This window comes from Passer montanus, unplaced genomic scaffold (genome assembly GCF_014805655.1).
Source record: "Passer montanus isolate IOZ18808 unplaced genomic scaffold, ASM1480565v1 scaffold54, whole genome shotgun sequence".
Taxonomy (NCBI): domain Eukaryota; kingdom Metazoa; phylum Chordata; class Aves; order Passeriformes; family Passeridae; genus Passer; species Passer montanus.
Genome location: NW_024370374.1, coordinates 5359521 through 5386930, shown reverse-complemented (window position 1 = coordinate 5386930; position 27410 = coordinate 5359521). Strand labels below are relative to the sequence as shown.

The 27410-nt window shown below is 40.4% G+C and overlaps 1 protein-coding gene across 3 annotated transcripts in view; it reads left to right on the top strand.

Annotated features, from left to right (window-relative positions):
• Positions 1 to 27410, top strand: part of MPPED2 (metallophosphoesterase domain containing 2) — a 110481-nt gene that overhangs the window by 30572 nt on the left and 52499 nt on the right. For all 3 annotated transcript variants that reach the window (XM_039725173.1, XM_039725174.1, XM_039725176.1), the window contains exon 3: positions 8279 to 8460. In XM_039725173.1, the coding sequence (XP_039581107.1) occupies positions 8279 to 8460 (182 nt within the window). The remainder of the gene's footprint in view (positions 1 to 8278; positions 8461 to 27410) is intronic.

Genomic DNA, 27410 nt, shown 5'->3' with positions numbered 1-27410 from the left:
TTCTGTCAGGGTGGAAAAAAGACATTATTTATAGCAGTCTCCCAAAAACAGCAGCCAAAGGATAGGGGAGAAATGCTTCTTAATAAATTTTAATTGAAACCATACCAGCATAAGAATGGTTAACTATTTTATTTAAAGGAAACTTCTGTCTGGGCCTTAGAGTGATGCTGATACTGGTATTGAAACTTTTTTTTTTCAATTCTATTTTACTTCTCTAACCTTTGGGAAGCCACTGATATCTAAATTTTAGAAAGTATTTTTTTGACTTAAAATAAATTTTTTTCTGCAGAGGGATGATTAGTAGGATTTTCAAAAATGCTCAAGCAATTCTGTTTCTGAATTCCCATTACTATCAAAGGCAGAGGTCAGGTACTTCAGAATAGGCCAGATGACTATTTGCCCCTCAAAGAACACCATGGCAAATCTGGATTTTAGCTCTTTCTGCTCTTATTACTGACCAGATTCTGCTTTTAACAGAGTTTGGAGTCTTTAATTAGTTAAGGTTTAAGTCAGGCTGAGAAGATATATGATTATAAATTCCTTGTAAAGGAGAGTTTTCTTAAATTTGCCCAGATGATGACAGTGGGTAATATAGGTCTTTTCTGTTTAATCTCATAAATCTCACTGGAAGTAAAACAGCTCCAGAACCTGTAATAAAAAGATCCATCATTTCCCTGCAGCTATAATTGTTGGAAGCGTTAGCAGTAAGCTGCTGAGCGCTGCATTGAACTCTCCTGTGGCTTTGGAAATGTAATTTATTTTTTTCCCCCCACGTTGCACCAAGACACAATTACTGCCATTTCTGTAATAAATATCAGAGCTCTGTTTTACAGCTCTTCAGAAGCCTCTGAGGCTTTGGTGGGTGACACATGTACGTGGAGGTTTCCAGAAGAGGTGGGGCTTTCCACCAGCTCTGGGGGAGTCTGTTCTTGGGTATGTGTGCTTGCACAAATCAAACCTACCAGGGAGAGTGTGGAAAGGTATTTGCATCCCTTTGTTTTCAGTCAGACGAGAAACCAGATGTTGGCTTGGTGTTTGAGCACGCTGGAAGACAGAGTCAAGTTAACAAAAGCATTAATATGTATGATTTAAACAATTAATGGCTGACAGTGGCCAACTAAAGCAATGCTATATTTGGGCATTAATTTTGTGTATTGAGAGGAAATTAGTGTTTGGCTTTGTGTCTCCAGCATGTGTTGTATCACAAGCAGCTACGGGCATGTAAATGTTTTTCTGACGGGGAACTTAAATGATGTTTGTGTTCACGTTTTGAAGGTTTGGAAATTAGGATATTAAATTTCTGTTTCAAAATGTAGACACATTTACAGTTTGATAGAGTCCTTCTAGTCTGTGGCCTTAAAAACTCAGTTGAGAATTGTGAAGTTGGCCTAATAGCAGTTGAGGTTTGGTTTGTTTGTTTTAAATAAGAACAATCACACATCTGTTACTTTCATCCCATTTCTTGGATGCTGCTGGGCATGCAGGTGCATTTCATGCTCTTTTCCTTCAGCTGAGAGACTTAGTGATAAATTTTAACAGAAATTAATTAAGCCACAAATTTCATGTGATTGCCTCATTCCAGGGCTTGGGGCTGGCTCTAAGAGCAGTAAGAAATATCACAACATAACAAAGCTGTGGATACAGAAACAAATACATTTGCACAGCAGTTTTCACACAGAAACCCATTCTTTTCTCCTGAATTTTCCATGCCAGAGGGAGCATGTGTAGAGACAGAGGTATGAATTCCAAGAAACAAAAACCTGAAGATATAGAAAATATATTGCTTTTATTTTCCCATTTAAAAAAAATTGTCTTGCATTGCCTTAGCTGAGGAGAGGGAACTGACAGCACTAAGAAACAAGCTTTTAAAAGTGGGTTTTTTTTCCAGGAAATATTTGTATTTTAATCTGAAAAACACACCAAGCTAATTGGCTCTTTGAAGAAGTATTTTGTTTGCAAATTTTGAAAATTGGAATAGCAAGAAAAGAATGAAATTACATGAGAGGAAGCTAAACTGTAAATAAATACAATGATGACTATTCACAGGAGGTATGAGTAGGATGCTTTTTAAAAGCTAGTTACATAGATCTCTTTTAACTATCTAGTTACTAGAGAGGGTGTCTGCAAGTGACTCCCAAAACAGAGTAAGTGCAACAACACTCAAGGATGGGATGTGCCACACAGACTTGAAGCCCGTGCTTAAATGGATGCATAATGAATACTTATTTAGATGTCACAAAGAATAAACCCACAAATTCAGTCACACATATGCCCAGTGGAGTAATTACTGAGATGAAAAGCCAGCATCTGATGTGACACAGGCTGGGAAGGATGTGAGCCCGTGTGCCATGGGACTGTTCATGCATCTGGAGAGCCTGGGGACAGGAAAATTACCTGCTTTTTCTGCTCACCTCTAGCAGAGGCAGCTTGCAGAGTGGTGGGCTGTAAGCAGGAATGATGCTGATTTGGGTTGTGGGGAGAGGGGCTGCCGGAGGGGTTTTCAGCATCTGTTCATGGTTTGTACATTGTGGGTGCTGCGTTCATCTGAGTGATTTGCTCCGTGGTGGGAACTGGAAACTTTCCTGCATTAATGTTGAAGATTTTTAGTCCATCCTCCAGGATGAATTGGTTTCTTGGGAATCCCTCTCTGAGAGGGGATTTGGAGTCTGAATGTCTCAAAGCCTGAGAGAGCAGGGCAGTGAACAGTCTGTGGGGTTGGGCTCTCCAGCCACAGGCATTCCCAGGCTAACCCACCCCTGTTAGATTAAGTTTTCTTGTAACTCAGAAATAAAGTAAATAAAAAACATTTTGAAACCTTTTATTTTATTTTCAATCTCACGTAAAAAATGACAAATGTTATAATTTACACTATTGCTATTAATCAAATAGTATACTATTACTATTAATCAAAAACTACTTCTTAATTACAATACATTAAAAGTGTTTCTTAACTTATTGATTTTAATCACACTATACTATAAATGTTTTAAAGCTAATCATCTAAAATGAGCCCTCATAAGTCTTATTACAATACATCTTTGATAGTTCTATTTCTCTAAACTATCTAGTCTTATTTACGAAACCACCCTTTAAAACTTATTTCTAGTTGTATTTCTCTCTCAACAATCTCTTATTCCATAGTATTTCTAAATCAACATTTTTCACCTCAAAGTTTGTATACAAATACATACTGTCTAAATTTTCTATTAAACTTCAAAAATTCTCTACAAATTAATTCCCCAGACACCCCAAGACCCTTATTTTCAGCATTTGAGCTCGCCCATGCAGAATTCTCCTTTATAATCCAAACTGACTCCTTTCAGGAAGGTGGTGCTTGTGTGTTTCCTGAGGTTTTTTTGCAGCTGTGTCTGTAGGAGGGCTACACTGCCCTGCCTGTCTCAGAGCTTTCCAGCCCTGCTGATTTATAAGACATCCTTATGAGTAACTGGTGTAGGCTTGGGCTGAAATGCACAGTTAACATGTCTCTTCTGTGGCAAGACATCCTAAATCAAATCCTTTGCCCCTGTGGTGTTGTTGCATTAGGGATGGTTGAATCAAGTGACACAGATTTTTATGTTAGAAGGTAAATGTGAAGTTTATTATACATCACATTCTTTTTATAGACAGCTCTGATTGGTCCTCAATTAACACTGCTCACATTTTTGGCTAATGAGGAGTGACACTCTTCTTGGACACATCTTACAAATAAACAAGTAAGTGCAACAACACACCTGGGTTTGATGTGGCACACAGACTTGAAGCCTGTGCTTAAATGGATGCATAATGAATACTTATTCAGATGTCATAAAAAAACAAACCCAGAAACTGAGTCACAGATGTACCCAGTGTAGTGCAGGCTGGTAGGAACAACACTCTTCCTGTGCACATGTACTGTACACATACAGTGTACTTACAGTGGCTGATTAGGAACAACGCTCTTTTTGTGCACATCTTACAAGTTTAAAAACACCAGCTGCAAAGATTAAGGATTATTTTAATTCTTTCTCTGAGCTTTCTCAAAACTCCCCAGAACAATGCCTGGGGAAGTTGATCTGACTTTCTCTCTGGCCAGACTGTCAGCATCCACACCCCTGCCCGTGTGAGAGGCCCAAGGATCTCCTCTTGTGTGAGTTCCTGAATTCAGCTCCCACTCCCTTGCTGGTCAAACCCCCTGGTATGGTGTGTGGTGCTCATTCTTGCTTATTTCATCTCTCACTTGGAAGGCCAGGGTGGGGTTTGCTGTCAGCCCGGGATGGAGCAGTGCCTGGGCTGCTGTGTGCACAGCTGGCAGGGCAAGGGGCAGCACTCACCCCCTGTCCTGCACTCATCCACCTTTGGAGGAGCTGTGCGTTTGGGGAAGGGGCTGCTGAATGCCGCCTGAGCCAAATCAGAGCCTGGATAATGCTGTCCTTTCGGGCAGTGTGGGAGGAAATGCATCTTTTGTAGGAGCCCCCACATTTTGTAAATCTGAGGTTTGTACCTGGGGGACTCTTTAAATGAGAGCCACTGGTGGTAAGGGCAGTTTAGTGAAGTATTTATCTGATAAACAAGGTTCTTGTAGAAGTGTATGAAGGTTACATTGTCCCTTCTGATTCCTGGGCCCTTGTCATAAATGCATTAAATGTGACAGATCTTACATTAATGTCGTGATCTCACAAAGCAGTCATTGCTCAACTGCCTGATGGGATTTCATTCTGGGTCTTAGGAGCTTTTTAAAATCCAGCCACGTGCCTGATTTTCTAAGGTGCAACATATCTTAGTTGTTTTCTATGTCCTGATTACTGTATTAATCCTTATATATAAACATTTAAATTATTCTGAAATATCTTTTACTGCATCTTTTTGTGAGCATGCTGTTCCAAATGCAGTAATCAAATAATCTGTGAAGTGTTTCAGTCTGCCATGTCAAGAAAAGTGATAAGAACCAAAGTGTTGGTGGTGATGGAGAGTGTCAGAGTTAGCTGGATGCACTGTGTTTGCAGCAAAGGTAAAGAACAAGTTGAATTTCTTAGGTACGTGCTCTGATTCAGCAGAATGGTGGTGGACATAAATAATTGTGAGTAATTACAATTATTGTTATGACTAATTATGATTATTAGGACCTAAATAATTATTTTATTTTATTTTATTTTATTTTATTTTATTTTATTTTATTTTATTTTATTTTATTTTTTTATCTTCTTGAACTGCAGGAAGGGTCAGCTGCAGAACTGCCACAGAGGTTTTAGCAATGCCAGTGTGCAGCCCCCAGCTGCTGGTTTGTGAGTAGATCAGAAGGAAGGGTGAAAGTGGAAAAGGAAGAAAGTAGATCAGAAGGAAGGGTGGTGCTCACAGCCCAGGGTGTCATCAGAGCTGCGAGAGGGCCCTCAGAGTCCAATCCTCTGGGGGTGCAGTGGGAAAGGAGCTCTCATATTGCTGATTGCCAGGCTGCAGCTGTGGGTGGAAGGAAAACGTGAGCCTTTAGGAGTGGCAGTAACACCAGTTTTATTGAGTTTTATTGAAGGACTGTTCTGAGTATGATAAATGGATGGACTGAACACAATCACCTGCAGTATCTCTCTTGGAAATGATTATTAGGAAAGCACTACTGAAGGAGAGAAAGAAGCTAAGACGCAGAAAAAAGGTTACTTGGCAACATCATGGCGTTTGTAAAGAAGAGAAAGAAGGGTCAGGGACTTAATGAATTTTGATTGTAGAATTTTCTGTAAGTCATGGCATGAATTGAAAAATCCCAAACCAGGTTTCAGTGTCATACACTAATGCAGAACAGGGTTTGTTTGGAAGTTGCAGAGAAGAGCAAAGCCTGGCTGCTGTGTACAAACAAAATTGGGCTCCCCAGGGCAGGCAGTGCTGGTTTAGCTCAAGCAGAGATGTTCTGAACAGTTTCTGTGCTGATGATGAAAGCTGGTGTTCATTTCTTGTGCTGTCTGGAGTAAACAGGCTGGGGAGTAGGGAAATGTTGATTTGGGGACCCACATATTTTGGAAGAAAGGCACCATGTAGGAAAGCACAGATTGCAGTTCTGCCCAGCTTGCCAGTGCAATTTCAATGGGTAAATTAATTTTTCTCTGGAGTAATAACTTTGTTGATTTCAGACCCTTGCTGAGAAAAAAAAAAAAGAAAATCCATTGATTGTTGGATTTTTCTCCCGGATTTCTGCATTGGTAATCAGTTTCATGGCTTAGGTAATTGTACCTGGTGCTTTGGGTGGAACAGGAGGTACAATACCAAACCCCAGGAAGAGTCATCCACCACATTCTCTGCTCTCCAGTCCAGCTGGCACTAGAATCTGTTTTTAAAGTAAGCATCATCTTGGAGAGCCTGACTTTTGCAAATTAAATCAGTGGCCCGTGTCAATGAGGTATGGTGCTTTGATGGTAAATACAGCTTGATTGGAAAGACCTAATTATGGCACCTAGGGAAAGTCAGTCTAACAAATATCTCACCCCTTCTGCTGCCCCACTAATATTTTAGCTGTGAATAGTCTAAGAAATAGAATAAATAATTGATATATTATATATATAGCATGTATTATATATATATTGTATATATCAATGTAATATACTATATATAATAGCTAACAAATATAATTAATACAATATAATTTAAAATTCTAACAAAATTAAATTCTAACTCAGTAAGATCTTGTTAGTAAGTGCATTCACAGGGGCAGTTTTGCACTGGGGACCAGGACATATCCATATGGAGTCTGATTTCTGGAGCCACTGTTTTAATAAAACTCCTTGGGGCAGGGAACTGATTTGCACCCTGCAGGCTGCTCCTGGTCTTTCTCACCTGCGCAGGGAGCTGAAGTTCAAGGCACTGGCAGAGGCTTTCACACAGTTCAGTGTACAGTAAAAACTAAATGCTAATTTACCTTACAGTTCACTAAACAAAAGCAATACTTCAAAAGTCAGGATTTTCTCAAGGTCTGTGCTTTATTTTCTGTTACTGGCCATACATCTCATCATAGCTGTGGGGATTTAGGACAAACAGATTCACAGTGATGTCTACTGGTGTTTGTTTTCAGTGGAGAGCACAACTAATAAAACCTGTTTAACTTTATTTTTACTTTCAGGCACCGATTTTTGAATGCCTGTTGTGCCAGTTTGTCCAAATAAGTCTTAGAACAGCATAATTTTTGGATGCTTTAAAGTAGCTGGAGCTTGGTTTCACTAGCCTGATAATTTGAGATGTAAGTGGACTGTTATTCTGACATAACTCCTAAATACCTCAACATTTCCAGCTGAAGCTAAGCTCTAACCATGATCAAAGTGGCACATCAATGGAATGAGCTGAAGTTTTGTGGAATTGGGATGGGATTTTCTGTGGCACTAATCCAGATGCTGTGCTATTCAATTGTTGAGCAAATCGAATTATGGTAACTCTGCAGAGAAATAATTGCAATTCCAAAGTAGGCAATGGGTTGCCTCTTGTATTTAAGTTATTCTGTTACAAATTAGAGCTTCTAACCACTAATGCATAAAGCATTTCGATTACCTATTATTTTTCCTCTATTGTGCTTAAAAAAAAAATCACTAAAAACCAAATGACCAGATTTCCTTGATGTGTCACATGTAGTTGATAAGATCAAATTACCAAATACAGCTTGCAAATAATCAATTGAACTAAATTTTTAGCATTGTTGGCTATAGAAAAAAAAAGTTTTATACATGATTGCTTAGTGTGCTAGCACATCAGTTGCTGACTTTACAGATTCTGGGATGATGAGCTCAGGATTTTGTATGAGTTTAGGAAGCTGTCACTAGACTTTGTTCTGCAGTTTCCAGCCTCCATCAAAGCACTCCTGAATGCACCTTATTGTGTGTAAACAAATGCTCTGTGCTGAGAACCTGTGCCCTTGAACAAAATCAGCTGCTGAGCTCAGGTGAGAGCCCGTTCCTGGCCCACCTGTGAGCCCTGTTATCCCATGGCCCCGTGCCTGTCCACATGTAAGGCACAGCACATAAAACACTTGAATTCAAAGCCTCCTAAATCCATTTTTCCCCATGTCTAAACACACTTTAGTACCACAGAGTGGCTGTATCTTGTGTGTATTTAATCTTCCTCTCCTCACCAGGTAAGTTTTTAGCAGCGCTGTGATTCCTCCTGGGTTTTTGGCAGAGCGTGGCGTGTGTCCGTGGATGCGTGGCTGCTGTCCTGGAGGGAGATGTGTGCTGATACTGTGGTACTGCAGCTGATGCCTGCAATAATGCACGGTTTGAACCTTGAGGGTTTGCACCTTGTGACTGTGACGGGATCTTTGTGTCTGCTCCAGGGTGGACCCCATCCCCTATGACACTCCAAAGCCAGCGGGCCACACGCGCTTCGTCTGCGTCTCAGACACGCACTCCAGAACAGATGGCATCCAGATGCCCTACGGGGACATCCTGCTCCACACGGGCGACTTCACCGAGCTGGGACTGCCCTCCGAGGTTAAGAAGTTTAATGACTGGTTAGGTAAGGAATTACTGCCTTTCGGTGACCCCAATTAACCTCTCCTGTCCCAGTGTCACTCACTGCCTGCTAATTGAATTAGGGCGCTGGAGAAGCTCCCCCCGCCCTCGCTCCGCTTGTCCTCGTGTCACGTGCTGCTTCTGGCCTCACTTGTTAATAACCATAATAATAATAATAATAATAATTCTGTTAATTAAGACAAATTCAGAGACTTGGCTGCATTTCTGCATTACCCTGGGGAAAAGATTCATTGCACAACAAGAGCTGTGCAGCCCCCTGGGAGTGCTGAGGAGGTGGTGGCACCTCATGCAAAGGATGCAGTGTCCCCTTAGCTGGTGCTGGGGGGATTTGTGTGCACTGCAGAAACTGCTGCTCGCTGTGGTTTGGGTTTGCTGGAAGTTACAGTGTATTGGAAATGATCCAAGTCCTTCTTCTCAGGTGGCAGAATCAATAATGCTGTTTGGAAGAGAATTATTTTAGTAATATAATAATATAATAACATATATATTTAATTATATTTTAATATATATAAAGATATAATGTTTATCTATATTTATATAATTTTTATATATTCATATTTATATATGAATATATTTATATATTTTATATATTTATATAGAAATAGATATAAATAATATCTATATATAATATAGGAATATAACAATACTCTCTATACATATAATGTTAACATATAATACTCTACATTCTATATTATCTATTATAACCATATACTATAAGAGAATATTAATATGTAAACTATAACACACAATATATGTAATATAATAGATAAAATATATAATATATATAATATTTTGAGAATTTTTTGGGGGGTGATATTCACATGTTTGCCCCTTTGATTTGGAGTACTGGCATTTTATCTTTGAGCATGGGCAGTCACCATCTCTTTGGTAGAATACTGTCTCTAGGGAGAGAAAAAAAAGATTTTTCTATTTCTGTTTTTAGATTTCTACCTCTATTCCCAGAAATAAAGATCATTTTAAAGATAGATAATGAAAACTTACCTTTGAACCACTCATCTTTAAAACAGTACCCCATAAGTTAATATAGCCCATAAATACAACTGTAAAAAAAGCTTACAAAAAATAGAAGAAATGTCACAATTACAAATTTCCCAAGTGGCTACTATTCATGAAAAGAAACACAAAAAACCTATTTTCTTATAGAGAAGTCTCCATAACATTAACAAAAAAGACTTATCTCCCTAAGTAAACTAAAGAAAGATTATTCTAAAAGTAGTAAACTAACTAAAATTTTAGGTTTTGTTTCTTTACATTATCAGTAAGAAAGGAAAGGCTATAGAAAAATGAGAAGTGTCCTAAAAGTTTTGTTCTAATTTTTATTACTTTTTCATTTCGTTACTATTAATGAATTTCTCTTTATGTCCTTTTAAAGTTCTAAGCCTGCTTTACCTTTCCCCTAGTCCTACCTCACAACAAGAAATAAGAGAGTACATCCCAGTGAATGCACTGGTGATGAGCCAGCACTAAACTCACCACACTCATTAGTACATTAACCAAAAAAAAAATCCCAAATTAACTAACCAGACCCACAACAAATGCCTTCCATATCCTGCTGTATTGACAGCAGTGCCCTGACAGCCTGTTGCTGGAATTGATTAAATTAAATTGATTAAATTAAATAGGAAAAACAGAGAACCAAAGGGAAGGAGGGGAACTGTTGCTGTAAATGCCACTGGCAGGCTGGTTGTGCACTGCCAGCTCCCCTCTTGCTCTAGAAATACCCAGAGCTGAAGGTGACTTGAGCAGCTGATTTTCTAAAAAGCATCAGAATGGATTTACAGGTTTATGTAAAAGGTATTTCGAAGCATAGCTCTGTCAGGTTTTACTGCAGTCTCTCCTGCCTGCTGTGTGATGGCAGCATCTTTACACATTTTATCCTGTGTGTATCTCACCTCTTTTATCATATGCAGCACCTCTACATAATTTTATTGCATTGGAGTTCCTTGGCTGAACCCTTCAAGAGATATGTAAGGGACACTTGGTTTTACAAAAGGAACGTTTTAAATAGAAGAACTTCTACATTGTCTGTCTTGTCATCCTTCTTTGCGTTTTCCTCATACTCTTCTTTTTACCTGACCTCCTGTGATTTCCAAAACCCTATTTGAATGGGTGTTCTTCCTTCTTTTTTTTATTGCTGTGCACATATTCTAACCATACCACTGCAACTTAGCTGTATTGTTCTTAGTTCTAGAAAGTGGTGCTAGATTTGATAGGCTCAAAACTATCCTTTTTCTGTGTGTAATTGCAGCTCCAGAGGAGGAATTGCCTCTTGGAGAGCACAGATCTCCCTTGAGTGCATTGCTGAGAGCAGTCTCTGGCCACCTGAGTTCCTCTTTGGCCCCAGAGTGATTTCACAAATTTCACAAATGCTGTTTAGGTGCAGCTGGAGCCTGTGGCCAGTGCTTGGCATTTGAAAACACTCAGGGCTGCAGAAAGCCAGCCCAAATAATCTGCCAGGGTGCTTTCACCCTCCCATGGGAATCCTGCAGTGCTGGCAGCCACTTGGCATTCCTTGCATCTAACAGGGGGTTCATGATGATGTTATTTTAGCACACAGGTCCTTGGCTTAACATTCCCCACAGAATTCCAACCCTTTGGATAGGTGTGTTCCAGCCTCAGTAATTTACCAGGGGGCTTTCTTAGCATATAAGCATAGTTCATGTAGAAGACACTGTAGTGTTGATCTGAAAAAGCAGATTTTGCAGGCAGTTTCACTGAACTGGAAGCTCTGACTGTGTGAGGGCCTGCTGGCTTTGGGCTCAGGTTTTCATAGTTCAGATACAAAGAAAATATTTTTTTACATGCTGAGAGTCCACTTGCATTTCTCATATGTATACACACACACATATAAAATTGTATATACATACACACACATATATTTGTGTATATAAATATATATGTGTATATACACACAAATATACGTATACACACAAATATATACATATACACATATATATATGTATATATGTATGTACACAGTCACATATATATAAGTATGTGTGTGTGTATATATATATATAAATATATATATGTGAATGACAATACCAGTTATTAGGTTCCTGGCACAGGGCAAGCCAGCAAATTGCTTCACCTGCAAATTGCTTCATTTTTGCTTCAAGAGTCAAAACACCAAGATCAGCCATGTCCTTTTGCCTCTCTTTTCAGACTCCTGTCTCCAAAATGTGTTAATTGTGCTTTACAATTTATTATGTTATTATTTACTGTGTGTATTGTGAAGATTTAATGCCTTCAGGGATATGAGGTGATGATGTCCTGTGGTTAAAAAAAATACATACCAGGAGCCAGCAGGATTCCTTTTGCTTCCTCAGTAGCACCTTTTTTCACCATAGTCGGTAGCAACCTTGATCCAGAGCTGAACACTGCGAATCAAATGCAAGGTGGTCCTTACAGAAAAATGTTTTGCTGTCTTTTGTGGCTCTGATTTTCTCCACTGGCAGCTATGTTGTGAAGCTGCAGTGAAGACAAGGCATCTGGTCATTTATGTCATGAGGGAGAGAAGCCAGAACAAAGCTGGGTTTCATTCTGTAGCCTATCTTACCCACTCGGTGCTAAAAACCAGGTCTTGCCTCCATACTAAAACACAATTAACTGTCCATCATTTTTCCTGGCAGTGAAGCCAAGGGGAAGCTGAGAGATGATTATTCTGAGCTCCTGCCTTGCTTGTCCTTCACTGGGCGTTACATATCCCAGTTTTACAGGGCTGAGAGCACTGCTTAAAGCCCTGCTGGTTTACATTTTTAGAGTCTTGCATCCCTTTGCCACAATTTGGGTCTTTTACCTGGGAGAAACGTTCAGCATTTTGCCTGGCCATTTCACCAACCCTCATCCTTCTCCCTTGCCTCCATGGCCAAGCCATGGAGCCTGCCTTCCACACTCCCTTTCCCCTTCTCCCAAGTTCTCAGCCCTTTCAGCAACTTCTGCTAGTTAAATGCTTTTTCCCTTTGGCTGTTACATTTTCATTATTGGTTTTGCGTGGAAGTCAGCTGGGCTTATACATTGAATAACCTCTGTGGTCACTTAGTGATTGCATACACTGGCTGAGGTAATTTATTCACTTTGTTTTGGTGTGAACATGTCCCTTGGGTCTTGTAACTGCTGTAATCACTTGACCTTAGGGACTGTTAAATGCTTTAAACACAGTTATTTTAAATTTATAATTGTTTTCATTAAAAATCTCTTATACTAACTTAACTAATTTTGCAGTAAACACAGCATTACGTGCTGAGGGAGAAGTGAGATGTTATTCTGTGCCAAATGTATTTTTTACTGAATGTTTCAACTTGCTATTATTATCTCTGTTCATATTTTTCCCATCCATTCTCATTCAGTCATATATGTGAAATGAAATAGAAGAATATCTAATTATAGCTCTGTCTTCATAGTGCAATATTTCCTTTTCTGGGTGATGGGAAGTGATTGAATAACCCATAAGAATTGAAGAGAAAGCAAAGATAAATTCAGGCAGATAGATCTTTAATGAGTTGATATGTTTATTTTGCTCAGTTACTGTGGGCCTGATTGTGCATATCTTTGCTTGTGCGAATAATTTGAATTCAGTTCAGAATTTTTTCTCAAATAGCCCATTTTGTACTTTTTTGTTTAGTCTTTATATCACACTGTGTTCATTTTTTTGGTTCTGGTTTGCTTGTTTTTCCCCCATGCAAGGTTTCTGTTATAAAGTATGTTACTGCACGAGCTTGGCAAAATCTTGGATAAATTCAATAGGTGATCTTACTCCTGGTCATTGTCTGTGGGGCTGAAAGTTGAATTTAGCTAGGTTTTTCCTGAGTTGTTCTAGGATTTAGCAACTTCACTCTTTGATGTTTTTTAATTCTTGCCTTTGCTCTGAATGTTTATTTCTTTTAATTTCTTTGGGACAATGACTGTAAACACTTTGTGAATGATTTAGTGGCCAAATACATGTGGGTTTGTACTGGAGCAGATATTTCTTTACCTGTAATATGTGCTTGCCTCTGGTGTAAACATTGTTTCTAGAGCTAAAAAAACCCAAAACTTTATTTTTCTGTGCTGTAGTTCCTTGATCAGGTTACTTGAAGTGAGAAGAAAAGAATGATTTTATAATTTTAATGCAGAGGTTTTCTTGTTACCTCTGTGGATGTGGTCCTCAGCAAAGTGTTGTCCATTATTTTAAAGTTCATTTTTGTGTGACTATTGGTAATTGAAAATAGCAGCATCACCTTGGAATTTCTGGTTGTTACATGGAATAGATGACAAAATGTAAATATGGTGTTGCTCTCAGAACTGTGTACAGACACTTGGTTCCAGTCTACAGTTAAATTTATGCATTAGTGCTGTGGAAATTTGAAATTATATTCAAAACTGTTAAGCCAGACACCTGCCAGAATGTGTTTGATATTGAAGATAGCATAATTCAATTTGAAAAAAAAAAAAAAAGGAAAAAAAAATAACTGTACCAGAATAGTATAATAGTAAGATCAAGCTCTTTTCTTATCACTGTTTAAAAATGCAGGGTCACATTACACTTCTATCCTTTCTCAGTCTCTCTGGTCTGGTTTAGTTATCTGGCTTCATCTCCTCTCCAGGCATGGCTCATTCAGGCTTTCGAGTGAGTGTGTTCCTTTTACTAATGTACACTGAGCACAGTTCCAGTGTGGTCAAGTGTTTGTTCTTTTGTTCCCTAAAAGTGTATTTCTGATTATTTTGGCATCTGACATCACACTATTTTATATAAAAAACAAACCAGTGAGTTCTAAATTTCTCCAGATTCAGAGGGGTATTAGCTCAAAGTATTCTGGGGTAATTTAGAACCAGAAGGAAGCCTATGAATATTTTAAAGTTAAATTATGGCAATAAAAACAAATCTCTTCCTTTTTTATAAATTGATTTATTTCTGATTTGTGTTTTTTACCATCTGGAGCATATTTTGAACTCTATATTGCTCTGCCTGTTACAGCTAGAATGAATAATTGACTAAACATAAAATACCATTTTGATGAACAAAACTCTGAGCACTTGAAAAAAAATTGCATTCATTGCAAGTGAAAGAAAATGCTGAGGTGGCTTTAATCCTGTAAGTATGTGTGAGTTTGGCACAGCTGTTCTGGGAGAGAGGGAAGCAGCTCCCTGGAAAATCTATTAATCCAATTTTGGAAACAGCTCTGTCTTCTGGCCCTGGTGAAAAGCTTCAGACACTGGGGTGGGATGGAGATATTTTATTTACAGCTTGAGCTGGTGGGTTTTTTAGTGATTTAGTTGTTCTCTGGGTTATGTATCTCACTCTGTCTTTACCATAAACTTTTAAAAACGTTCTTCCTAACTTATTTAGGGTTTAGTGCCATGTTACTACTTAAGAATGCTTCCTTTGCTTTTGTTCTAACTCAAACTGTGTTTAATGTCATACTTAAATTCCCATTTGTACTTAGTTTTCAATTCCTATATGGCTTGCCTGAATTAATAATCTCTGCTCAGCTTTTATTAGCATATACCTTTTTATAATCTATCACTAGTAATTTTTATCTTTGTTTTTTTCTTCTCAAAATAATACAAAAATGCAAATACAAAAATGGTTTGAATGTTTCATTTTATTATATTTATCAAGTAGTGGGAAAACACAACCATATTGATTTTTGGTAAGAGGCTGAATAATTTTTCTTGATGTAACAAGCTGTAGTGCAGTGTGAAAACAAAAGTAGGAGAAAGTACAAAATTCTCCTTTTGTGCCAGGGTTATAGCTGCTTCTTCATATTTATCCTCTGCTCTGGGTCAGATATGAGATGCTTTGTGAGAAGCAGAACCCCAGAAGTGTAACTTAGAAGGTAAAATAGAAGCCATTGGATAAAATGAATGTTGAGGTAGTAAAATTTCCACTGACTGAAATGGAATTTATGCCCGAGGAGCAGTGTAAGATCATTCATATCTGATCATTTCTTTCTTGTTCTACTCTTGTTATTCCTGGCAATTCTTCATAAAGAGATTTCACAAAAATCCATTTTTGCTGTCTCCTAATGGTCTATACAGCAATGTGAGTTTTAAAGCTGTGTTTGCTGCTAAAGTGTAAAATTCTCTTTACGAATTGCCACGGTCAGTCAAAGCAAATATAAAGGTGTTATTCGACAGCCATTAGAAAACTTGGCTCAGGTAAAATGTGCTTTCAAAGAGAATAATGTTCTGCAGTGAGTGGCTCTTTATAAGTTTAAACTAATATATTCATTTGGTAATTTTCAATGAAAGGAAGGAGCCAGTGAGCACTGCAAAGTACTGCACAATTCTTGAATGGATTTTCAATCACAATAATTGCCTGGTCATTTCTTGGATCTGCTTCCCTGGGCTGCTAATGTTGTCTTAGAAGGGGGGAGGGGATGATCAGCTTTCTTATAACAAGCTACAACCAACCCAAATGTACAAAAAACCCCAAATAATTCTTCCTTTCAATTCCCCCTTTCCCGCAAATCCACTTTGAAACAGAAAAGAGATTTATGGTTGTTGTATTGAACAGGTGTGGGACAACTAATGCCCCTCAAACAGAAACTTTTACAGACATTTTCACCAGATTCTTCCTCCAGTGCTGCTGCCACAGCCTCGTATTGTAACGAGAATGATTTCAGTGGAGAGCAGACGAGGGATGGATTCTTTGTACACCACCAGTTAATTCCTTCACTTGCAAATTTAATGTTGCATTGAAAATACAAAGTGCAAAAGTACTTCTCCCCTACATTTTCACACCGTGCACGCCATATTAACAATGGCTAATTAAAATGAGTCCTCCTGTTAGCAGAGCATCACGTTGCAGGCTGGGAAGAACAATGGTTTAGGGGTGGAGGAGTTGCTTTGAGCAGAGAGGGGTTGGGGCTGGGGAGAAAGCACTGCGGATTTTAGTATAATGTGAAGTGTTCAAAGAAATTTTATTTCATCATAAAGATTAGCAGGCTGTGTAATTCAATTTAAAGCTGGTTGGTGGTTTTCTGTCTATTACAAAGCCTTTTTCTTTTTATTTTTTTTTTATTGCCACTATTTTTTTATGTTGTATGTGACTACAAAACCTCATAGACAGCAGGAACGATCTTAGGGGTTTTGTACTTCCCACCTGCCTTCCTCTGTTCAGTTCTGCATGTTAGGAAATATGTGAGATTACCTTAAACTGAGCTACAGTCTATCAGTGAAATGCCATCCTGGATTTTTTTGGCTTGTATAACATAATTTTTTCTTTTGTGGCCCAACAGCCACCAAAAGTGAAGACCTGTTTAAAATGTTCAATCGAGAGGATTGATTTGAGCTTAAAACTCAAATGTTAGCATTTATTCACACTGGTTGTGGACATTACTGTGCTGTAGAAAAGCAACATGCAGCAATTTATGGTAATGCAAGACTGGCAGACCTTTATCTTACAGTAATTGCCTATACTAGGGGGTTAATAAATGTTCCAAGAATTACTGACTTCTTTTTTTCTTGAAGAAAAACAGCAAGCTGCTTATTGCTGGTTATAACCAGCCTGCGTAGCTCGTTCATTAACCCTCTTGTTGCAGGGTTGGGTGTTTGAGCTTGGGCAATTCCTGCATGGGAAGGATGTGTCCTGGCACACAGGGGTGTGAAAGAAAGTCCTGTGCAATTCCACATCTCCCTTCAAACCTTAATTGCCTTTATTTAGGGAGTAGATTGGTTTTGGAGGGTGGGTGTTATGTTTGTCACTGGTAAAGAGAAGAAGAAGAGAAGAACCCCTTTTCCCAGAGCTAAAGGAACTTTTGTTTTCTCTGTCCTGCGCTGTCCTGGGCATGGCAGTGAATGATGGCACCTGCACTGCAGGGTGGCTCTAAAACCCCCAGGCAGCACCCTCAGCCGTGGGAGTGACACCTTGTGCAGGCTGTCCCAGAGCAGGGGCTGGGCAGAGCTACAGAATAAAGCAGGGATTCATTCCAAGGATCTCCTCCATGGATGCACCTTGGGCAGCACCAGAGCCCAGCCAGGGCTGCACCCAAGATGAACCCAAATGGCCCCAAAATGCACGAGCGCTGCCGGGGTCTCTCCCTGGGCTCAGCTCTGCTCCATGTGCACATTGCAGTTCAGTGTCCAGTTCCAGCTGCAGCCCCTGCAGTCCCATCCTGCTTGTTTTTCTCTCTGCAGCCCACGGGGTTTGTGCTCCTGGGCTGAGATTGGGATCATTTGTCCTTGGTGCCCAGCTGGAGCAGGAATTGTTTTGTGTCCCTGCTCTGTGCACAGAGCTCACCATGCCCTCATGTGAAGCCCAGACCCACACACTAAAGCAGCACAGAATGTGAGAAATAGAAAAGCCAAACCTGAGGCATCAGGAGGACCCTCTGTGCTCCTCAGCCTGTGACACCAGACTGGGCTGAGGGCTGGATCGTGGTGGCCCTGTCACAGCTTTGGGAATGTTTGGGATGTTTCTCAGGACTTGTGGTGGCTCTGAGGCTCAGGTCACGTCAGTGCCTCACTTCACTGAGCTGTTCTGGTCTCTTTGCTCATCCTGCACCCCAGCTGAGAGGTGACAGCCACCAAACCCTCTCTGGCCAGTGCCTTTGGTGGAGAAGGAACAGAGCAGCACACCAGGGGACAGCAGTGTAAGGAGAGAGGCCGTGGAAAGCCAACACAGGGGAGAACAAAATAACATCAAACTGGGGGTGGGGTGGAGACTACAATGAAGAGTGAGACAAATGAGAGCACAGGGACATAAAGTACTGGACCTGCTCTTTTTCACTTGCTTTTTCCAGAGCTTCATCTCTTCTCAAGTTAATAAAATTAGGAAATGAGAGCTCAGGAACACTCTGTACTTTGAATTTCCTGTAATTTTTTGGTAAGTGAACCATAAAGACCTCAGAATTATGTGCATCTTTTCTGATGAACCAGAAGCTTTCACGTTACAGGGCAGTAGCTCCTTCTCTCTTGAATGTTGCCATTACATTTTTTTTGCATAACTATCCGACACAAAGGGTTCTAATTTTAAAACAGAGCTGCAAATGATAAAAAATTACCCACATGTCCTTACTTTTCCCTGAGCTGCTCTCCCCCATATGTTACTCTGAAGGCTCCCTGCTCCCTCAGCAGCACTTGGCATTTGCCTTCACCACTGAGAGATGAGCACAGAAGCTACAAGGCAGACAGGAATTTGCTGCAGCTTTGTGCAGGAGATGTCTTCTGAGCATGGCAGGGAAGGAATTTGCTCCTTCTCCTCTCCTCTGACCCAAGTTTCAGTGGTCACTGGGAATAAAATGACACAGCTGTAGCCAGACTTGCGGTGCTGAGAGTGAAGGTCCTGGACTGCTGTCCCCTCCAAAACCCCATGAGGGCAACAAGGCTGGTGGGGGGCTTGGAACACAAGCCCTGTGAGGGAGCTGTGGGTGCTCAGCCTGGAGAAAAAGAGACTCAGGGGTGACCTCATCACTCTACAACTCCCTGGAAGGTGGCTGTGCTCAGCTGGGGCTGGGCTCTTTCTCCAGGAACTGACAGAACCAAAGTTCACCAGGAGCTGCACCAAGGGAAATTTAGGTTGGATATTAGGAAGAAGTTTTTTGCAGAAAGGGTGATGAAGTTCTGGAATGGCTGCCCGGGGAGGTGGTGCAGTCACCATCCCTGGGGGTGTTTAACAAAGCCTGGATGTGGCACTGGGTGCCAGGGTTCAGCTGAGCTGTTGGGGCTGCGTTGGACTCAATGGCCTTGAAGGTCTCTTCCAACCCAGAAATTCTGTCAATTCTTTCTGTACAGAAAGCCAATCCCCATTTGCTGTAATGGCAATCCTGTGCCATTAGCTGGAGTGGGAAGGGCAGGAGGGGATGTCCTGCTGTGGAGGGCACCCAGGCTGCACTGGGACAGGGGAAGGAGGGGAAGGCAGCACACACCTCTGCTCTGGTGCTGGAGGGAGTCTGGCCTTGCAGTCAGGTACCAGAGTGTGTCCAGCTAGAGGGGGGGCAATACAGCTATTCATAAACTACTGCTTCCCTGAGACCAGCTGTGAAAATAATGCTTGCCTGTGAGGTGAGAGGGCAAAACCTGTGCAGAAAGGAGAGTAAATAAGGGATAAATTGTTACCTTTGCCTCAAGTGACTGAAATAGCTGCTCTCGGAATGCTTTGTGCTAATGACCTGCTCTGAGTAACCGTAGTTGTTGTGTTATTCAGCAGAACTTTGCCTGCACATCATGGCTTTTTACAGCAGCTTTCTCATCCCATTTTTTTTGTTTTGAAGGCTAGAAAAGGTGGCTAAAATGGGTAAGTCAAGAGAGACCCTACTCTGCAGGAAGCACACTAGGTGAAAAATTGCATGCTCCCAACAATTAACCATAGCATTTAACTACAGAGAAATATTTATTGGTTGACCAGAATTCTCAGTGTCTTTCTCTGCACTATGGTACTGATGCTGCATTTTAAAAACATTTCACTCCTAGATTAGTGGCTTACAATTATCCTTATGGAGGAGCAGAGGTGGCAGTAGCAGAGGGCCTAACTCCTTGTAACAAGGGCAGGAAAGATCAAGAGTTTCACCTGAATTCTGTCACAAATAAAAGCAAGCAAACTGTCTGTTGCAGAATGGGGTTTACATTGCATACAACTGTTTTATTTTTTCTGTGTTGTCCTGCCTTTGGAAGAACAATTAGGATGTATTTCAGTTTTCTGCAATGAAATTCAGATTTGGATTCTTAAAAAGAACTTCAGTGTGAATTTGACCGGTCTGCTGTGAGTTTCTGGGATGCTGCAGCACAAATTACAGCCCATAAACTGGAAATCGAAGTTCTGCAAAGCCAGTAAAAAAGAGGAGGGGGCAAGAAACAGTAGCAGGGGTGAGCCAGAGAACTGAGAAATCACTGGTGCCAATGTCCATAGTTACCACTCCAAACCTTTGTCAGGCTTCAAGCTTCCTTCTCACTCTCTTTTTAGTGTTTAGTGTTTGTGCTTAAACTCACAAGCAAGGGATCTGTGCCCTCCTCCTGCTCAGGGAATTCTGGATGGCCAGGAAGAGAACCTGCACCAGAGGAATTCAGCTCCTTGCTGAATGATATAGCTGGAGTGATTTGGTTGCCTCTCTCAGTAGCTAAGAAACCTCTCTGTGAGCTGGATTTCTCAAAAGGAATTTCCTTAGGGGGCTCAGGAGACTCCTGGTGTTCAAGTTCATCTTGGAAGACTGTAGTGGAATGTTTAGCTTTATCTGGAACAGTAAATTTAAACACGGGGTTCAGAAGATAGCGCTGGAGGTTCCTGAAGACCTGCCTGAATGTCTTGAGCCGACTGTAATTTCTGTTTGCATTCTCTGTGCACCTTCTCTCTGTGTTCTATGCTCCACAAACAGCTCAGAAAAGGCCCCTGGAGGTGCTTCTGGAGCACACATATCCCTGCTGGATATCGCACTCTAGAAGCAGAGCTGAGTCTCAAGCTTTTGATTTCTGCCCTTCCAAGTTAGAAAAGGAAGGATTAATTCCCAACAAGCATCAGCATTGCCATGTGAAAATATGTTTAAAACTACCTTGGAATATCAAACTTGCTTCTTGTACTTCAGTGTTGACAAATAAAAGCACAAACCTTGATCACAGGGTAAAATCTCAGGAGCAGCTAATTGCTTTAGCACACTGGAGAATGTTACATTCTCAGAGTTATTAAAACGCTGTCCTCCTGCTTTTAGGCAGTAGTTCATGCTTTTAAAGCCTCTGGGATATTTAAAAAAAAACATTTTATCTTATTTCTTCTCTTTATTTTCCGTGTGATTATTCTTGCTCTCCCTGCTTTTATCTTTCCTCTTATCATTATGGATATTTATCCACATAACACTGGTGCTGATAGTTGGTTAATTATGACCCCCACCATGTTTTATAGTCTCCCAACAATATGCTCAAAAATAATAATTTTAAAGGAAGGATTTCAGTTCCAGGTATAAAATCAAGAAGTTATCCAGGATATAATGTATCATATAAAGAAAATAGTTTTTAGGAACTTCTTGTTTGTGTATTTTGAGCTTTTTCTCTTTGTAAGAAATGCTCTGAATGCCTTCCTGGGATACAGGAAAAAGGAGATATTTGAAGGGATTTTTTTTTCAGAAATACTGACTGGGCTCTGCCAGGCCAGAAGACAGAGGAAGGTGATTTCCTACTGCTTTGTGCATTTGTAAGTCTCAGAGACTTTCTTCTAAAAACGAGAAAACAAATACTAGAACTAGCTCAAAGACTTGGGAAACAGGAAGACGTTTTGGAGATCATCTGTTTCCCTGGCTGGTGCATTTATTTGTTCATGTTTTGATAGGAGGGCAGGTACTGGGAGGATCCTGATAGGGGAGTGTGTGTTGGTCAGTCCTGTGGGCACAAAGGGAAGTTCTGCTGCTTGTTTAAAGGTCTCTGTCAGTACGGTAGAAGAATTTCGGGCAGAATCTAGATCTGGGTCCTGCACTCGTAATTCTCATTTCCTTCACTAAGTAGTGAAGAAATTATATCAAACAGTGTTTCTCTTTTAAATAAGGATTTCACTTTTTCTGGAAAATCTCATCCTTTAGCTTTCCCTGGCATTTTGCAGTGTGAAAATCCATGTATATTAAAATACCAAGACATTGTCTGTGATAATTATGATTAGCTTAATTACTTTCTGTATAATTATTTTTCAAGACGACCTCCTTTTTGGTGGCTTTATTCATTTATTTTGGGGGGGAAGACTTAATTGGAATTGTAGATGACAGAGATAAAGGGTATGTTCTGGGAAATAGGTCCAGATCTGTTTGTGTCAGGCAGTGGAAGTTGGTGTTTATATTCTTGAGATTCTTGGAGAAAAATAATTTAAATTGATACAGTATGTGTGTGCACAAGGTAATATCAACAACCAATATATTATTTCAAAATCTGGTGAATTTCTTCATGGAGGATTAGGTTATATAGTGTGGTGGGCTCTGAAAAGAAAATAGAATTGTGTATTGATGCCTTTAGAAATACTATTTGAGGGCAATAAAATGTTCTCTGGAATTCCCTCCTGAGTGGAGAAAATGGAGTTTGTTTGCAGTAATTGCATTTTCTGGCATTTGCTTTCGCGCTTTCCAATATGAGTTAAGCCAATTGGAACCTGGGATTTTGTTTTGCTTATTGGCAAAAGTGCCATGTAAATTGATCCGTGATGCATTTATAGAGAATGCTTGGAAAGTTTTGAAAGAGAGATGCCTTTCTCTTATTAGGTTTAGATAGTATTAGGGTTCATTTTTATGTTTTATCCTAATGCAATAGTAACCAAAAATGTTTCTTTCCAATTAAGTCTAAATTAAGTCCAAGAAGGACATTTCTACTTAGCTCACTGTGAAGACAGGGCTTAAGTTCCAGCCTTAGTATTTGGAGTTCAAGGTCACAGCCATTTGAAACCACACGAGGTGCTGAAACTGGTCTAAAATTGGTCAGCCCTGCTACATTAAGGTCTGGATTGCAGGAGAAAAATCTGAAGTTCCTTTGGACAAAAGGGAATTTATTTCTCTGTATGTACAGTACACACACAGCCCCTGAACGGCAGGGGCTTGGTGCAGGTGTCTCTGTCACTGTAAATGCAGGGTAATTCTGTTCAGGGAAGCACCCTTCAGCTCTGCCAGACAAAAGGTGTTCTCACTGAAAATCTCGGATGATTTTCAAAGTGAGCAGCATTTCCCTTGAAGGATCCCTCGGAAGGGGCACACAGCGCCAGCACAGACCTGGGAGTCCTTCAGGAATCAATCTGCTGTGGCAAAGAGGAGAGGAGCAGGAACTCCCATTAACGCAAGAAGCACTTGTGAAAATGAACAGGGACAAGGCTATTGTAGGATTTCCTGGTAGGGTGGTGTCTCAGAATTTGCTAAATTTAAAGAGAAATTTCATAGCTGCTAGCTCCTTTGATTTTAAGTTACGTGATTTTCCCCCCCACCCCCCGCCTTGAGAGTTCTATCTTTTAGGTTGCATAATTAAAAGCCTGAAAAGAGATCCTTTCCAGGGACTAGCAAGCAATCTGTGCTGCTTGCGCTTCAGATTTCATAATTTTAAAGTCAATTTGGGAAGACTTTTTACACCTAAAGTTGGCAGTGCTGTGAGCTGCGAAATCTGGAGGCTTTTCTTTTTTTTTCTTTTGAGGTTAGGCTGAACAAAAACTTCAAATTCTGTTTCAAAACAAAGAAACGTCACATATTAATTGTTGAAACTTTACTGAAGATTTCCCTGTTTCAATAACAGCAGCCCAGTGAAGTTCAAAACAAGCTGGAGATCAAAAAACAGGACAAGTTTTGTCAGAATAATGCAAAGGAAGCCGTGGAACGCTGAAGGAAAACAAAAGCTTGTCACTTACGTAGTGCTGCATTTTTACGTAGTGCTGCATTTTCCATTTCAGCAGACAGGAGGGAGATATTAATCACAAACAGTTACATTAGAATAATGTTATGGTTGAGACATAAAAACATCAAAGCAAGGAATGGTGAATAAGTGCCCGAGCGTGGTTAGATCAGACCTGTGGCCGAGCAGGTTCTGCAGCGCACGTGGGGATGTTTTGGCCCAGTGTCGTGCAAAATTCACTAGGTTTTCTTGTGGAAGAGAGAGAATGAGTGGAAGCTTGGTGCTGGGCACCACTGATGGTGCACAGCAGTGTTGTGTGCAGGGCCTGCAGGGGTGGAGCAGCACCTGTGCTCCCTGCGTCCCTCGGCACCGCTCGGCCAAGATCCAGACCCACCCAGTGCTTCCTTGCTTTCATGGGTTTATGGCTCAACCCCGGCATTATTGTAACGTAGTTTTTTGTGTTTAATGTTCCTTAGACTTGGTTTTCCATTGCCAGCATGGAGGAAATCCTAATGCATGAGTTTGAGAGGAGAAGGCAGCAGACTCTGAACCTGCTGTGTGGCTCGATCCGCAAGCGTGAGTATTAACGCTGGAGCTGTCAGGCCCTGTGGAAATTAATGAAGCCTGACGGCTACAGAGGGAAAGGTCACAGGCAGAGCTTGCACTCACCTAACATTTCTGTTTTGTTGTGTCTAACAGTGTTCTCAACAAAGGGGAGCTTTAATGTACAAGCGTTGGATTTATCGTAGGAATTCGAGGGTCTCAGCCTTTGCTTCTCCCTGTGCTGCCATGTGATGTTTTCTTTGCATAAAGGCAAAACAGTTACATGTTCATTCATCCTCTCTCTCTTCTTGCTGTGTTGCCCATGTGCGTTTTGCCTTTATTTTTTCTTCTCCAAAAGTGGAGGGAAAAAAAAAAAGAGCCATCAGAACTGATGGTGGAATACTTTTCACTGGGACGACTTTGAGAGATCTTGTGCTTCAGTTCTTTTTACTGTTTTAGAAGCATGCTCTGGTTTTCTGCATGTTCTGTTTCTTATTTGCTGCTCCTTTTTTTGTGGTTTTTTTCTTTTTTTTAATTGTTTCATTGTGTAGGTTTCTACAGACACAGGAAGCCTAAGCTGCATGGAAATTCATGGGCTATGTTTTCAGCCAGTGTGTTGGTTGATACCAGTTTGAGCTGTTGCGTTGGTGACTTTTTGGGAAAGCTGACTTGATTTAAATAGCCAAAATATGTTCATAGTCAGTTGGTCAGTCTCATCTTAGACAAGATGTTTTTCTTGCCCAGTTTTAGATCTTGGTACCTGATGTGGGTTGTTGGTGGGATAGGTCCAGCTTATCCTGTGGAAGCTCGAGTCTGTATAACTCTACTTGTGCAGTCTAACTCACTGCTGCTGAAGGAGACGTAGCAGCCTTTGAGATATTCTGTCCTTCTTTTAAAAAGCGAAAAGGAGCCTCTGTGTGTTGGGACTGTGCTGTAAATGCTGGGAAGAGAGAGTGACTATGGCCCTGTGATGCCAAGGGCTTTCCATGAGAACCTCTTAGGAAGAGCTGCAGAGCTGCTGACCAGAGCTGGGCTCTGCTGGTTGCCCTCAGCAGCTGCAGCCATGGGGACTGGAGTCTGCAGGAGCAGCACAAAATCTGCTCCTTCTGTGTTTACCCCTGGGTATGCGTGGGGCTGGTTATGGGGGAATGCTCCATGGCCAGTTTTGCACTTTTGGGGCATACACAAAATACCATAAATTTGAGATGATTCACTTGCACGCACGTCTCTCTCTTGTGCAGTTTTCCCTCTTTTTAAAATTTATACTTCAAGGCTTCTCAGGCTGTTTCTCAGCATATGGCCAAAGGGTTTATGAGGCTATGAAACAGGCATGAAAAAAGCTCCATGTTTCATTTGAGTGTTGTGTGGTTTGAATAGTTAATGCATGCGTATGCATATTCAGAGCTTTGCATCAAAACCCCTTGCATATCATTTGTGTGTAAATACAGGTTTCTACCACTATACAGACAGCTAGTATCACATTATTTCTTATTCCCCTACTTATTCCCTGTGTGGTTTGCAGGTAACAGTAGTAGAAAAATAATGTGATTTTCTATTTTTATAGGGGCTCAGCAGTTAATGTTCACTGCCAGGCACACTCCTTTTCATGTCTGGCAGCTCTACAGAACTTGGGTTGTGTGACTAAACTGTACTCATATGAAGCATGCTATTAAAATGGGAATGGCTGTTCAACAGATTAAGGCTTCCTAGGCTCCAAGTGCTTAAGGTGAATTTAAAGAAACCCACTGAAACAACTCCTTAGGTAGGTTAAAAAAACTCCACAACACCTGGCCCCCAAGCTTGCCCCCTTGTCCCATGTAATAGATATATTTAAAGTCAGTCTGTTGTTCAGCTGACACTTGGAGTGGTGTAAGTGGCTGCAGCCAGCAATAGAAGTTCTGCATTAGCAGCATTCACAAACCCCCACTCCTTTTTTGCCACATCATTTTTCATCTTTTCGTCATTTTTCATTTTCATCTCATCCACTCTGCTCTGTGCCCACCAAATCCTTGTGTTGAAAGGAAGGTGTCATGGTACAGGAGTAAAGGTGAACCTGTGGGGGACAAAGGTACCTGGGACTGGAGCTTGAGGTTTGGCTTGTTAGACCAGAAGTCACAGAAGTTTCTGAGACTCCCAGATTAATGCATTTACTAAATAATTTTGTACTAAATAATTGTTTACATAAACAATTCAATTTTTACAAGGCATTCAGAGATACCCCTTGTTGTCTTTGTTTGAGAAGAGCAGTATTGACCTTTTTGGCATCCAGAAGAGAACAACTTGTTTAATTGCAGTATTTTCTTGATCAATGATTACATTGCGCCTTTGCTTGTACTGTTGAGATTTGTTGAAAAACATCTGAACCAAAATAATAGATATATTTTGAAGATACATATGTGCACACCCTGTGTGGTTTTTTTGTGTACATACACATAAATATGGGTTTCAAATACTTTAGTGTAAATGACTGCTTCACACATTTAGTGCCCTGGTTGTTTTGGGTAGCTGTAATTTTAGCCTTTTGATCTCACCTGTTAAACATTTAAGTATTTTAAATAAACTCAGTGATTATGTTGGGAGTTAATAATTGGGGTTTCTGAAGTGCTTGGCCCAGCAAACAGATCCCACTTTTTCTAGTTTGGGAAAGGATTCTTCTCATTGTTTTCCAGAGTCACAGTATAAATTTAGAACGAATGATGTTGCTGATGCATAATGGAAGATTTGATAGTTAGGAAATCAGACTAATAAAGACCAAATGTGGCTAACAAAGATTTAGTGAAGGAAAACGAGGAAAAGCCTTCCAACCTGTGTGTTGTGCTGTACAGGCAGCACTGATACAGATACAGAGAGATTAATCTGGTCAAGATAAAACTAAATTACCATGCAGTAGGAGATTTTTGAAGATGACTGTTTTTGTTTCCATATTAAATACAAGGTCAACAGATTACAGACAAAGGGCAGGTCTGCCAAAAGAAAACAAAATATTTCAGAAATGATATCAGAGAGAGTGGGTGTTGTGCAATGCCACGGGGCCCCTCAAGAAGGGAAAACCAGAATGTGATTAATAAATAGCTGACCTGATTGCAGGTAATTTATTACTGCGATTAGTGC